A 15,171-nucleotide genomic window follows, 5' to 3' on the forward strand; every position below is an offset into this window, starting at 1 on the left:
CTGCACGGAGATCACTAAAATCACCTAGAAAAGGGAGTAGTAGCAAACTGCAAGTTCCTACTTTTCTTTTCTAGGTGGCCATTTCCTACAAAAATAACTGCTTTTTCCAGTCTTCAGTTCTGGTTGTGAAGATGCATTTTGCCGCAGTATTGACAAGGAAATCACAGGAATTGGGGTGGGGTTTTTATTTTTTTTCCTTTTCTTTTTTTAGAGCAGGCAATAAATTTGAATATCGTGAGCATCATGTTTTCTAAAAAGACATTTTCTTCACTTTTTGAGAAGCAGTGGACTACTCACTATGGCTTTCACCACTGGGGAAACTACTTCAACTACTACAGTATTAGAAAACCTAAGACACTTACATAGTACTACAAATAAGAATTAGAGATTATTTCCTTAGCTTACCATTTCATTGGCATTTTAATCAATTTTGAGCTCTCCTCAGATGAAAAATTCTTTTTGCCTTTTTCTTCTATAGTGTTTTCATTCTCCATTTTCAAACAGTCATTCTTCCTTACAGTAATCTTTTGTTTCATTTGCTGATTAGTGATGTTGTCTGATGGTATATTTAATTTACCAAGATATTCCTGTTTTGCCACCGCCTGCACTTTTGAAATTCTTTGTTTGCTTTTTTCCTTCTCAACCTATAAAAAGAAAGTTAAGCTTCATGTATTTCTTAGTATTTCTAAAAGACAGAAACACCGCATCCAAGATTGATTAATTCAGGATTTACCCCTGAAATAATATAAAATTAGAGAAGCATTTTCACAAAATTACACTACAAAGCGTATTATGTCATTGAAAGTACTTTGAATTCACTCATGATTAAAGATAACAAGAATACAGCCCTTAGAAAGAAAACAATAGTATATCTTAAAACATGAGAACAACAAAAAAGTGAAAGCATTACTGATGGACAAAGAGTTAGGAGGACTGCACAATGTCAGTTGTAACACCGCCAGAAAAAATATCCAGTGGAACTGTGCTGGGCTACTGCTCCCTGAACAAGGGGAGGAAAAAAAAAAAAAAAAAGATCCCACAAACACAAATGGTTTTACAGAGAAGAGGAATTTTAGTGAAAGGCAATGGAGACACACCATGCAGATATCACAGCACGTGAATTATTAGTCAAGACCCTGTTCAGAATCTTTTTTCATTCTTTGATTCAGAATCAGAACCGATAGAATTGTATGGATTTCTTTTTAAGGCAATGTAGTGATAACTACTTGCACTGGAACCGAGTGCCACCTACTGTAAAACTGGAGCAATAACACATTCCGTTTTCCAAAAATGGGGAAAAAGACAACTCTCCACTGCCCTCTTTGTTCACAAGTAACATATTTCCATTAGAACAAAACCCAATTTGTAGGAAGCATCTTCCTTTAATGATGAATAGCTAAAGTGAACAGGACCATTGATCTGGAGCGAGATTAAAGAGTAGCAGGTGAACTACCTCTTTTGGCAGCTGTACCTTCTCTTTCTCCAAAGCCAGGAATACTATTTGCAGCATTCCTACCTTACCCTTAAATCTTCCCGTATCTTGTTTTAGTTCTTCATCAAGACCAGCACGACGTATGATTGCTGAGCATTTGCAAAAAGACTTTCCATTTCTGCTTCTCCTATTTTGTTGTTGATAAAGCAGTCCCTGGGAAAATCATCACTAAATCCAGAGTCTTTTCCAAGTTCCCTCTCTGTTACAAAAAGTGCATTTTCACAACGTGGAGAAACTGTCTTATTGTAGGAATAATATTAGAAATGTCATCCAAAAGACTGGGTTTTAAGCTGTATCTCAGGGAGTATTCAGGACCTCCCACTACGTTTCTACTACTTCCATTTGCTAGAGGCACCTTTGTATCATCCATATTATTTGTGCAATCTCCTTCATCTGTACTCCAGGTATCTTCCGTGTTTGCATTTCACTTATCTTGATCAGAAAGGACACCAAGACTCGGATTACTGTTTCCATTTTGGGTACTTTTCCACCTAGCGTAAGTTTAATGTCTCCAAATTCACCTTTACTTTCTAAGCTGTTACTTGATTCTGTTGCATGAGACGAAACGTGAGAACTCTTCAGCTCAGCACTGAAGGCATCTTCTGACATTTCTTCCACAAGGGAAGGAGTTTTCCCAGTTTCATTAATTTCACCAAGCAGCTGCTTTAGCTCTGCTGTAACGTTTTTAAAACTTGTTTTCAATTCCCTCTTCTCATTTTCAACCCACATTCTTGCATCTCTTTCTTTCCAAGGTTTTGGACTTAGAACTGCTTGTCAGCACTGTGCAATTCCTCATTTTCTGATGTGAAATTTCTGCCTTATCAGTGTGATTTTCATGTGCTGTTTTTTCTATCAAGTTGATAGTTTCTAAAATACATTTATCCTTAAGTAAACAGGTACAGACAGAAAGATTATCAAGAAAAAAAAAATTACTGTTGATGTATGCAATTTCTGTTGCAAACTCATCATATAATAGAAATAAGGCATTTTGAAAGCCATTTTTATAAGAAAAATCAAGGGACACTAAATGAAAGGTTCACTGCACACCATCTTCTTAACAAGAGAAGGACTCAGAGACAGCAGTTTCTTGGGTTAGGTTTGCCTAGGCATTAGGGTTGCTTTTACCTTTTAGCCTGCTTGCTTTCTGTAACTGCTGGCGCTTGTCAGAAAGCATGTTTATTTTTCATGTTTTATTGCTTTAATACCATTTTTCATTAAAACTGTCAACATTTTTCTCACCCACCCTCCTCCCTCCATCGTGCTCTACCGTCTGGCATTGTACAGTCCCCGGCCACCTAAGCTAACCCAACGGGAATGAACATGACAAGCTTCTTACCATTCACCACACAGAGAACTGGCTAAGGGAGGATTATTTCTTCACCCAAGCTTCAGAAATAATAAATTCCACTCCAAGGTGCAAAGGAAAGGATTTATTAGGGGAACCTGCCTGCTCCTGCCCTCATCCCAGAAATCAGGAACTCAAGCTCGCAGGAAAACCGCACCATGCCTTAACCCTACCCAGCCCCCTCAAGTCCCAGTCCCCATGCTCTGTTTCTCAACAGCTCCAACTGCTTCTGCCCCGTGTCACAGTCCTGCCCACACGCCCCTTCCCCTCGTGGTGCCTCCTGAACAGGGCCTGCAGCCTTGGTGTCCCAGCGGGCTGAGACCGTCATGCTCCTCGCGCTCCTCTCTTGTCAGCCAGGCCCTGTTCTCCCGCGGCAAAGACCCCTCCGCTCACAAGAGGGAAGGAGCACCTCAGCCAGCCACCACCTGTCTCACCCTCCCCCTTCCCAAGCTCACTGGCCAACTACTACCACCTTGCAACAGGCTTAAGTCCTGCGCTTTGCCTGTTGGAATTAGGCACGTCCCTCTCTCATGATGCCCGGCTGTGGGGTGGAAATCATTTGCTACGCTGTCCCTTCGGGTGTTCCAGAGGACGCCAGACCCCGCTGTGCAGCCCTGCCCCGCACACCCGCCACAAGCAGGACGCCTGCCTTATTCCCCTCCAGGATACCCTCTGAGAAAAGCCTTTTCAAACACTTCAAGTGGCCAAACAAGAGCACATTTTGCAGAGGCTGGGGAAGCATCAGAAAGGTCACCACATTTCAAGGTGTTCTCTTTGACCTTTGTCTTACAAAGAGGAAGACCGGCATGTTTCATCAAACAGATCAGCATATTATAGACAAATCTCCCTCTTCACTTGAATGTGCATTTTGCACAGGCAAAAAAACCCCACATGTGGCCGCACATTTGTTTCTTAGCAGTGCACAAGAGGAAAAACACCCCTCAAAATGTAAGCACACCAACCGAAAACAAATTAGTGTAACAGCAAGCATCCGACATAGTGACAAGGATTTTACCCCACCATAAGACGACTGTATCCAACTCTCCTTCAGACTGTAACGCAGCCTTCACCTACAGGACTCTCCCTTCAGCATTATTCACTGACTGGTAAGTTTTCTTTACCTTAGTGTATAATACAACTTACTGAATCAGACTGTAATCCAAAATATTTGGGCTTACATACCTGCACCCCACAATATTCAATGGCATCCTTCACGTCGTCTTTTTCAGCTGATGATGACATATGAAAGGTAGACCCCGAGTTCTCACCTGCAGTGAAAATCCACACATTTTTATAACCAGCATGACTTAATACTACTTATTTACACCTAGAGTGCATCTTGAATCATCCTACTTGTGACAAAAATCTTAACATAAAATCAATCCCCTCAAATTTGTGCACTCCGAGAGAAAATTATCATAATACAGATTTAAGATGCATCTGGGTGAATTCCTTTCTTCCAAGGCATTCTACTTTTTAATGTATAAGGGAAATTTGCTGAAAATCACTATATATGGTCACAACTAGGCCATTCCTGTTTCTTAAACACGCACAACGTCTCTCATACATAGATATACACCCCTGTATCTCTGACACACTGTGCACCACACAGTATTCCTCCAGCAATTTCAGTTTCCCTATGTGTTGCGCACAGAAAATCATGAACAACAAAGTCACAGGCTTGAAATCTTGAAGACCCCAGCTTTATTCCTTGCACAACACAAATGTGTCTCTAGACACGGATCTAGACAGAGTATTTCAGTCAAACTGCTGCCCCATCTGTTCCAGAAGACATGGACGGGCCACTGAATGAAAGACAGGCTTGTGAAGTGTGGAGAAATAACCCATGATCCGGATGTTTTTACTGTTGAAAACTGGATTCCATCCTCTCCTCTCTCAGAATTTCTACGTAATACTGGACAGGTCACAAACTCCTCGGAAGCAGGCACTCACTCAGTCTGGGCTCCCCATTATGGGGTGCCTACCTTGAATCTCTGTTATATCTGAGAACTGGACTCCAGATAGTTCCAGACACAATTTAGAAGCAGCAACTCATTGTATTGTTTGTGTGGAAGGCACACTGAACATTTTGAAGGAACAAGTATTCAGAAAGAAACAAGTCCCAGCAGGTCAAGTGTGGCATCTAAAACCAGAGATGGATTCTTTTCACCTCAATCACTTAATCTCCTTTCCTGCTCCATAATCCTATGGCTTCTACCTAATAGCCTTTCAATACACAAAGCTTCGCTGCTGGAGAGGGACACAACATTCTTCCCACAAGAAAAGCAAGCAAGACAGGAAGAACATAGATAAAATCATAAAAATACAAAAGGGTTTACTATTTATGAGTCACAGGGCCAACCTCACTCTTGGCATTTTCTCCTGTAGGTGACTCCTTTTACAAACTTTCATTGTCTATGTGCTACTCCTAGAAGCCTCTCCACCCAAGTACAGCAGCAGGTGGTCAGTCGGTCAGACAGACGGGGCTGCTCCTACTCTGCTTCCATGAAGGTACGCTTACCAGACTTCTTCTGTCACTTCACCAATGCTCACTCAGGTCACAAACAGCAAAATGCAGGCAGCTTCCTGCCATATAATTTGATATGCGTCATCACCCCCGTCATGTAACATGGGCACCACAATTTTGCTTAGAAGATAGACTTGAATATTTTGTGTATGCAGGAGAGCTGTGACACCTCTCCTGTCTGCACAACACAGACTGAATAAGCTTTTCTGGTCAACTGTATCTGCCTGAAAACTGGATAAAAGCAGACCTGCGAGCACCCAGAGGTTTGTACTGCCCTTCTAAGGATGCAAGTCACATTCTCTGTTCAGAGTACATAGGTGCCTTCGTCTTTTGGATTCTGTTTCAGAGTGCAGTCACTTTAAAATTAGGCGCCATGCTGCTAGAATGAAAAGCAACCCTAACTCCTGTTCAGCCTTGCCCATCACGGTCAACAGGAAAGATTTCCGCAGCAGCTATTTGAGTCTGAAGTCTCCCTTTTTAGATAAGATTTTAATAACATTGGAGCCCCTAAGAATCCTTTTCCATAGGGTTTAATCAATCTTGACATTTCTGTATGATGGGTACAGAACAAGGAAGAAGCAGGAAAGATGAAAGGCTACAGTGTTCTTCTATCTGCAAAATTCCAGTTCTCATCCTGTCAGTAACTCTAGTCAGTAATTATTTTTCCAACCACTGGAAAAATAACTCAAAAAAATCAACTAAAAAGCTAAGGACTTCTCCCATTAGCTGTTGCAAGTAAAATTTCTTCTTTTCTTGGAGCAGTAATTCATGAGTCTATTTTCTGTGTTATTGGCTTCTGTCAACACTGTGAAAGAGGATGACTCTTCATTGTCAAGAGTTCTTCACTTTTAGCACAGGGAGAAATTCTTAGTTAAAACACTGGCAGAACCCTACTCCAAGGCTTCTGAAGAGCCCGTCATTCAAAAAAATGTATGTAAAAAATTCACAGGGTAAACCAGATTCCAGTATTTTTGCCTGTCATTCCCCCACCTTTTACTCTGTCTGCTCTCTAGCTAGCATTGAAAGATGACTTCTAGTCATCGTAGTTCTTTCCAATTAGTCTTTACCTCTCCACTCTATTCTGAGACTTCCCTCCTCATAAATTGTACATAATCTACATAACGACTTTTTGCAGATTACAGTGGACAGCAGCTACTTTGCTATACAGAAAACATGAGAACACCGCTATTTTATTTTGACTCAAAAATAATTTTAAGAATGTATTACTATGAGTCAGTAACAAAGTAAATAGAATAGGAAATTCCATCTCTCATTGGATATTTAATTATGCAAGATACTGTACCTGTTCTCCAGATTTATGAAATCAAGTTGTCAAGGATGGCATTCAACCCCTTTAGAGTCAGAAATATTTGTGCTGCAGGAATCACGATGCTTTGCTGAAGCAATCTAAATTGCTTAAACCCAAATCCAAACATAAAATGTTTGAAAGAAAGAAATTTTTACATCTACTTCTTAGCACCTGACCTTCAAGATAACATATGGGTAAAAACCAGCATGACGCAAATGAATAAAGCCACACAGGAAAAACAGCTGACATGAAACGAGCCATGAAAAGGCAACCTTTCCTTTCTGTGTTTGTAAAATTGTAATGTACTGGTCCATTATGGGGCTACACTCCACATTACTGTGGAATACAGACATAACCAAAACTCACGTTTTAACTGAACAACCTGTAACAAATATCTGTGTCTTACCAGAACACCGTCACTGCAAAATAAAGGGCAAAAGGGGACCTGTTGCTTACCCATTGCAAACACATGAAAGGGAGAAGAGCGAGAGGAGAAGGAGGGAGATACTTCTAGAGAGAAGTTGCATCTCTATTATTGTCCAACGAACAACAACACTTTTCTTTTCTTCCCCTAAAGCAAAGATGCCAAAGAACTTGGAACTATTTGTATTCTATACTTAGAAGTTACAAGTCCACTTACTTGTCTACATATCTGTTCACCTCTCTCTGGTTTATATTGTCAATAGCTAATTGTAGAAACTCTAAAACCTGAGTGGCAAATTGTTTCTCATCTGATTAACAAGTGTGATTAATACAAAATACAACACAAATTATCAAATATGCAAATTGATAAACATTAGAACAAAGACATTCAAAACCCATTAAGGTTACATATCCTCTCTCCAATACATAGCCAACCAGCTAGCCGCTTCAACTTTAGCCTTGTTTCCGAAGAAAAGAGAATTCCTGAAACACGCTGCCACTAATTTCCTCCCATCTTGTCTCTCTTCCTCACTTCCTTCCCCTGCCTCTGAGCCTGCTGGTCATTTTCCATCAAACAAGAGAGGGAAGCCTCAGAAGAATGTGTTTGTACATGTTTCAAAACAACTGCCAGGCAGGTAGAGAAAAGCCAGGCAAGTAATAATTCCTGAAAACTACAGCTACAGCACAAGCCCAAGAATTACCCTCTGTGGCTCACCTGCAGCTCCTGGACAGCCTAGCCTACAGATCCCTAGCCTGGAATCAGCCACAGCACATGCTCAGAGAACCAGGAAAGTCAGGAAGGGGGGGTTTTGAGAAACTGAAAGAAAAGCAAACTTCAGGACTGCCTGAAAAGGGGAAATGACAGCAAGTACGGTGTAGGAAGCGTACATCACGGAAGGGTATGGACAGTGCTGAACAGCAGACTAGAGGAGGGAGCAAACACATACACAGAGGTATATTTCAGTACTCCTTCTGCTCCCGGGATGCCTTGCTAGAGCCATTCATTTAATATTAGAAAGAAAATTGCAAGTACAAAGTGTCTGTCCATAAAAGAACACTACAAAGAGATTGTTATGAATACCTTCAACACCTTCTGCATCTCCTAAGCCAAATTCCTCCAATAGATCTGCAAAACAAATCAGATGCTTTAATAAATACTCCTATCTAGAAAGACTATGAAGCTAAACCCAGAACCACATGAAGTGAACATTACCTGATTTCTGTTGCTTTTTGTTAGGAGAGGTTTCATTCCTTTCCAAAACAGATTCAGAGGTCTTCAGCTATGAAAGACAATCCAATGACAAAAAAAAAATATCACACTTAAAGTAACTACATAATATTTAATGAGCAGAACAAGTAGTCAGTCTGACATGAACAAATACTTACCTGGGAATTGTTGGGTTTCTCCAAAAAGCCTGGAAGTGAAAAATGTTTTAGAAAGTGTTATTTTATTTAATTTTTATTTAATTCATAAAATTTTTACTCCATTCAACATCAGTAGTTTCTACAACTAAGTATTAGTTGCAAGCATTATTTCATCGAGACTGCAATACTTAACATTCAATTTACCTCATCATCCAGCATTTGTATCAGTATACAAGAAATGGACAATGCACGCTTCCCATCGTGACCTTGGATTTAAGAAATAATACTCACAGAACTAGGACAATCCATAGGCAGCAATAAGGATTTGCTTGTTAACAAAACAAGATCAAAATACTTATTTTGAGGAGCTGAATCCTGCTTTCTACAAAGATTATTTCAAAAGCCAAAGCTGGTCTGCTGTAATGAATTACCATAAAATAACACTACAAGTTATATAAAATAACAGCTCTATGACCGTGATGTTGAGGGATATTTTCCTTTCCATCAATAGGACAGAGAAAACATGGGTGCAGACATAGAAATCTCATACACATCATTCAATGAGGAAGAATCAAACTAGTTCTTATCAGGTTGTTCTGGTTCAGCTTGCAAGGAAAGAAAAAACCCAAATTACAATTGGTTGTAATCTGCATTTATAGCACAGTTCCAAATAGTTTCATTTTTTTAAAGATTTTTTTCCAACATTAAATCACTTACAAACCCACACAATCTACTGGCCCACCTACATTTCTCAAGTCCTCTGCTTTAGTCATCATAACAGTTTGAGTCCTCTCATGAAAGAAGCGTATGGAATGTTATTAAGAATGGCTCCATAGCAAAACTTTTGTATTTAAAAAAATAATTAAAAAACAAACAGCATTTGATTTCAGGAAACTTGGTGGTCTAGCAGTATGGAAATACCTTAGCAAGATTATCATAGTCACCTTTTATCCCCTTTTTACACTGATTTTAAACTCATCTTAGTAGATTCATACAAAGCAGACTTTCATGACAACTACTCGACAAGTAGATTTACAAACTCCCAAGAGCTTTTAAAGTTTTGCTTCCAGCTTACTAAACTAAAACTGGATTAGCTTCTTCAGCTATTCTATTGTACTTACACTACAAGCAGGACTGACCATTTAGTAAAAAGAAATCCTTCAGATAAGAGTTCTACCCCAACAGCAAAACTTCCCTGCCATTCTACACTGCAGATGCTCAAGAGACAGCATCACAAAGTACAGGCAGAAACCCTGAACTTTTAGTCACATTTTAGCTCCTAGGCAAAGCATAACAGAAAGGTATAAAAAACATTAAGGCGAGGGGGAAAAATGCTTAGCCAGATCATACCTTTCTCCTGCTACATTATCATCCAAGAATGTTTAGGTGTTCAGACAGGTCAGCCCTAAACCACATACACTTTCATCACTATGCCACAAGAACCTGAATCCAAAAAAATACAATCACATCCAAAGAACACACATCATGCAAACAAGGTAACTTCCTTTACAGCTTGCCAGAAAGCGCCGTGACAGCTGGTGTTCATTAACAAATACTAAGCACTTCATTGCTATAGCGCGCACCCACACCGTAAGTGCATTCTTAAGGCAGACATCGATAAAAGCTCACTTCAGCCTATACGTGTTTACAGACAAACATTTAGTCCACCAGGAAGTTACCAGTGTGGCGCTCCCCTGAAACAATCCGTGAGCGCGCTCCGTGTCTGTCTGCAGCTGGAAGCAACACACCAGGTGATCCTTCTTCCGGACTTTCAGAATCTGTCTGTGTAACATAAAACACGGGCGTGAGCATCGGTACAAATTCTCAACTCATTTCTATGCAAAATGTTCCTGCTAAGCCAACTTGCACAGCATGGAATCACAAAAGCCTTTGATCAGCCCCTTGGAAAGGGCACATCAGGACACAGTATATTGGAAAATCACAGCAGACTTGTGTGTTTTCAGATCTTAGGCAAAAAACTCACAACTCATCTAAACTATTCTGTCACGCTGGCAAACTGCACAGCCGCAAGAGAGAATTAACATGGTAACTCGAGCTGTGGGTTGTAACTGCAGGTCTGTGGGGGACCCAACTTTCGGACTGAACTGGTACCCCATACTCAAATTTGTGCTGGTGGTCCCCAGGCACACATCCTGCAGTGGGGAGCGAACACATTGCTACTCCCAGTTGCACGGGCTGAACAAAGACTATTTGGGCTGAACAAAGACGAGCAAGACAAAGCTTACGGAAACCAAGGCTACCTAAAACCACCCAATAATATTTTAGCCTTGTATTTTTAAGAAGGAGATGGGGAAGAGTTCCTTCTTCCTCACAAGAAAAGTCAGAGGGCGTAAGCTACAGACTCTGCCCGTTTTCTTCTTAACCCATTACCACAGACAGAACTAAAAGGGCAAACACAGCCAGCACGTGTGGTATTTCTGTTGAACGCTACTCTCAAAAAGGGCCAAAAAGGTAGAAAGGCTCTTTTCCGAAGCAGCTCATCATCTAGGCTGCAGACCCTAAGGGCAACCACTGAACACGTCAGCGGAACAGAGTTGTGTGGTGAAAAAGCAACAATCCCGCCAGCCCCCGTGAGGAGCTCAGACTATTTTAAGCAGCAAGAAACTTCACTGCCGCAATACTGTACCAGAAACCCAACTCCAAGGGCCAGTTGCCATGAGACCCAAATCATTAGCTCGACCTACCTTCACCCCAAGCCTCGCTGAACAGCTAGCACACAGCACAAGTATTTCAAGGGCCCCCAGTTACAAACATACAGCAGAACCAGGAGAAGGGGAAATAAGCCTCAGCCACGGCAGGGCCCAAGCTCCGAGTGCTTCTGGATCTCACTCCCCACCCCCGCCCCACTGGGAACCCCGGTGTCCTTCACGGGAAATACCTCAGAATCCCAGGGAGATTCAGCATCTTCCTCTTCCTCTGCTCCCACCGCAGTCAGGGCACCTACAAAGGCAGTAAGAGGTGAGACACTGAGCCCTTCTATTTCACTCTGCTTTTCCCCATCACCCCTGCGCCCAAAAGATGCACAGCGGTTCTGTTGCTGAGGACAAACTAAGCAGTGAGTGTTGAATTCAAGGGTTTCTTCACACCCAGCGCACAACATACCACGGTACTTCCTTTGGATCGCCACCTCTCCAGCAGGAGATGGCTATGCACAACAGCTGACACAGCTACAAGCAGCACTGAAGACGTGTTTGGGTCACACTCAGGAAAAGGCTCCAGCACGCTGCAGCCCTGTGGCATACAGAGTTTAGGTCACCTGCTCTCCAGTCCACAGCTCCAGAAATGGCCACTGACTACCACCATCCACTGTACAAGAAGTACCATAGAAACACCACCCGACACATCTTCACGCTAAAATCACCAAGAAACAATGCTCCTTTTGTAGCACTACCAGAAAAGACCTTCCTTGACTAGCAGTTTTTACCCTGCACCTTCCCAGAAGGTAGACACCTAAGCATTGCCATTGAAAAAGAGGAGAGGCTCACAGCCCAAAAACTCACCCCAAACACACAACTTGTCTCTATCCCAGGGGGCTAACATCCGAATCTCTTCTCTACTAGGCACACGCAAGGCTCAGTCTCAGTAGGTTCCTGGCCAGATTAAACTATCTTCATTTCTCTGTTTTAAGCTAGTCCGTTAGGTAAAACTGATTCAGGATTCGCTCTTGTGGAGACATGCACACAAAAACCGGGAAAGGAGCTAGAGACCAGCGAGGGCACCCGTCCTAGCAGAGGGGAACTGCTGGTTCCAGCCTCAGCTAGGACTACTCACACTGTGCCAAATGCAGGCTTATGGCAAAATGCACAGACAGAAGAGCATGTATAGGCACAACACCTGGAATACAGCAGGTTCTGCCAGGCCCGCTCTGTAGCATTCGATCAGCAGCTACACACGCTCTGGTAACATCTACCACACCACTCTACTCTCTGGAGACAGACGATGGAAAGTGTGCCTTCTCCTCCTGCTCCAAGACCTGAGGTGAGTACCAGAGTGCTCAGCCCTGACTGACATGGCAATGCTTTCGAGCACACACAAGCGTGGCACTGGAGAGACTTTCTACGTTTTAAAACTGGACAAGGTGAGGCACTGGAACAGAACAGCTTTCTCTCAGATTGACTCAAATCTTTCCCAGGCTTCAGCCAAGAGCAATCACAACTTTTCAGTCTGACAGTACGGGCCAGAAAGGGGAATACTACTGTCACACCCAAGACTCTCTAATCCTCCTCTTTTTCAACTGTGCGTTTTGTTCTGATTGGTTCAAGGAGAACACAGCAACAAAACCAAGAATGACACCTGCTCCATGTAGCATCGTTTGGAATCCAAGGCCACAATTTGTTCTTCAGGAACGAATGAAAAGGAACAAAAGCTACTTTCCTCCTTGCCAATGCCCACTAGGGTTCACAGGCAAGGGAAAAACTTACTGTTTCAGAAGTCAATCACCATTTCAGTTCATTTACTGTGCATTAATATTTATAGAGGAAGAACTGGGATCAGTATTCACTAACTCACTTCTCTCACCAGTGTTGTCTTTGGAAGCACTGTGGACTTGATGGCTATCATTACAAATAGAGTTTTTCACACCCTCAACAACTGCAGTTTGTAGCTCTTCACCAGTGTCTTCCTTTTCCTGCTCCTTCTCCTCTTCTTCCTGTTCAGGTGATTTTTCCTAAAAGAGATTGACCAAACAGCTGGAAATAGCAGAAACAAGCACCTTCTTAGCCACCCATCGACAACTTTAAAAATGCTTTTCCTGTGTAAGACAACAGGGAAATTTTGTTGAGCTTTGTTTTACAAGGCCTTCAGTTTTTCCATGGGAATCTCTGAGGAGATAGCAATGACATTAGCCCTAAGTCATTAGCCCTGGCTCTGCAAAGCTCCTGAGAAGCAATTCTTCATGTCAGCCTAATTCTAGCTTTCATTTCAGTTACATTGTTTTGGAACACGCTCCTTTTCCTGTACTTTGCTCCAGGAAAATCACTAACTTCCTGCTCTCAATCTTACTCAAACTTTTTGGTTCCTCACTTTCAGCCATCACACCAGGTATTTTACTAAATGGCAATAAATCTTGACAGATAAAAACTGTACATACAACTGAGAAAAAATGAATTTATTTCAGAAAAATTATACTGCCTATTTGTTTTCCTGCAAAACCACTGCAACCAATAAAATAATATTGAAAATACTGCCCAATATTATTCTTATACCTAAGAAACTGCTTTGGTTAGGAGTAAAGGCATTTTCTAATATAAAAAAAAGGATGATCAAAAGATGGATATACGTGAAATATTAACAGAAATCCAGTTTACCTTTTGGTTCTTACCTTTATCACCCTTAGAAAATACCTTTGTGATTGAATCATCCTTATATAACTTACTTTGGTGCCTGAGTGAAATGCTGCTCTTACATTTTCTTCATGCCTATTCAAGCACAAGTTTTCACTTTCTTGTTTCAGTGCTTCACAGACTTTATTATCTACTTCACATTGCTCTTCTTCTGTATCTTCATCATCCACATGTTCAAGAAAGACAGAGTTTGGTCTTTGACTTTCAAGCCTTGGGTTTTTTCCTGCTGACAAAGAACTATTATCACTTTCAAAGCCATTACTGAAGCTTGACTTTTTCTCCTTAAGACCACAACTATCTGAGAGAAGCTGAAGTGTCTTTTTTCCAGTTTGTCATCTTAGATTCTGCAAAAAGGGAGTCATCATTTCTGTGAAACTTCACCTTGTCTTTTTTCCAGTTTGTCATCTTAGATTCTGCAAAAAGGGAGTCATCATTTCTGTGAAACTTCACCTGAATCATGCTTTTCTTGTTCCAACTTTCTTGTTTATCTTGCAAATTATTTAGATTTTGAAAGACAGTTTGCTTTGGTACTGACTTGCAAGATACTTCATTATTCACCGTCTTTGGAGACATGGCAGTTATGTCAAAACAACAAAAGGAGTTATGTAAATGGCAACAGGCATGTTACCAGATGAATGGAGTAATCTGGGAATGTCTGGAAAAGGAACCAAGTCAAGGATGGGCAGGATGGAGGAAGGACTTGGCCAGGGACAAAGGCTTAGGAGGGGATTAATACCTTCATTTTAACAACATGACTTATTTTTTCTGAAGTGACCAAGTGCTGTGTTTTCAAAATGCTACTTTTCTCATTTACTAAAGGAAAAGAATTGTTTAAGAAACTACTTAGCAAATCTACTTTTATATATTAGTATACTATGCAATCTTTTCCAAATAGCTTACTGTTTTTCCTGAACTGCTGGGAAACATTCATTAACAATGTCAAATTTGGCTTCTGCAGCTTCTGTAAATAAATGATTTTTTTTTTTTAGAACACTAACGACAACAACAAATCCTTTGGTCACATCAAATCTTGAACACTAAATGTAATCAGGCTGTCCTTTTGATAGTGGTCAGGTGTTGGCTCCATCCTATACTTCTAACTACAAAAACACTCCTCACATATGCAATTCAGTAAGTATTTCACCCCCAAAATACCATGCAGGCACCCTTCTGAAAATTGTTTCCAAAAATATGGTTACATGCATAGCAGTTTTAAAAATCTGGGTTTAGTATTTGTAGTACTTCAGTAAAATTCAGTTATATTTAAGATCGCAGCTTCTGGATGCTTACTTGCAAGTGTGCACAAGGGAAGTAACTGTTAAGAACCCTAGGTTTAATGCATTAATT

The 15,171-nt window shown here is 41.1% G+C and overlaps 1 protein-coding gene across 1 annotated transcript in view; it reads right to left on the reverse strand.

Annotated features, from left to right (window-relative positions):
* Positions 1 to 11,608, reverse strand: part of LOC308056725 (ankyrin repeat domain-containing protein 26-like) — a 28,668-nt gene extending 17,060 nt beyond the window's left edge. The window contains exons 1-6 of the mRNA XM_080372500.1: positions 10,141 to 11,608; positions 8,483 to 8,511; positions 8,310 to 8,376; positions 8,178 to 8,222; positions 4,020 to 4,105; positions 406 to 644 (exon numbers count right to left, since the gene is read on the reverse strand). Coding sequence (XP_080228626.1) covers positions 406 to 644; positions 4,020 to 4,105; positions 8,178 to 8,222; positions 8,310 to 8,376; positions 8,483 to 8,511; positions 10,141 to 10,273 — 599 coding nt within the window. The 5' untranslated portion in view covers positions 10,274 to 11,608. The remainder of the gene's footprint in view (positions 1 to 405; positions 645 to 4,019; positions 4,106 to 8,177; positions 8,223 to 8,309; positions 8,377 to 8,482; positions 8,512 to 10,140) is intronic.
* Positions 11,609 to 15,171: the final 3,563 nt, after the last annotated feature.

This window comes from Falco punctatus (assembly GCF_963210335.1).
Source record: "Falco punctatus genome assembly, chromosome: Z".
Taxonomy (NCBI): domain Eukaryota; kingdom Metazoa; phylum Chordata; class Aves; order Falconiformes; family Falconidae; genus Falco; species Falco punctatus.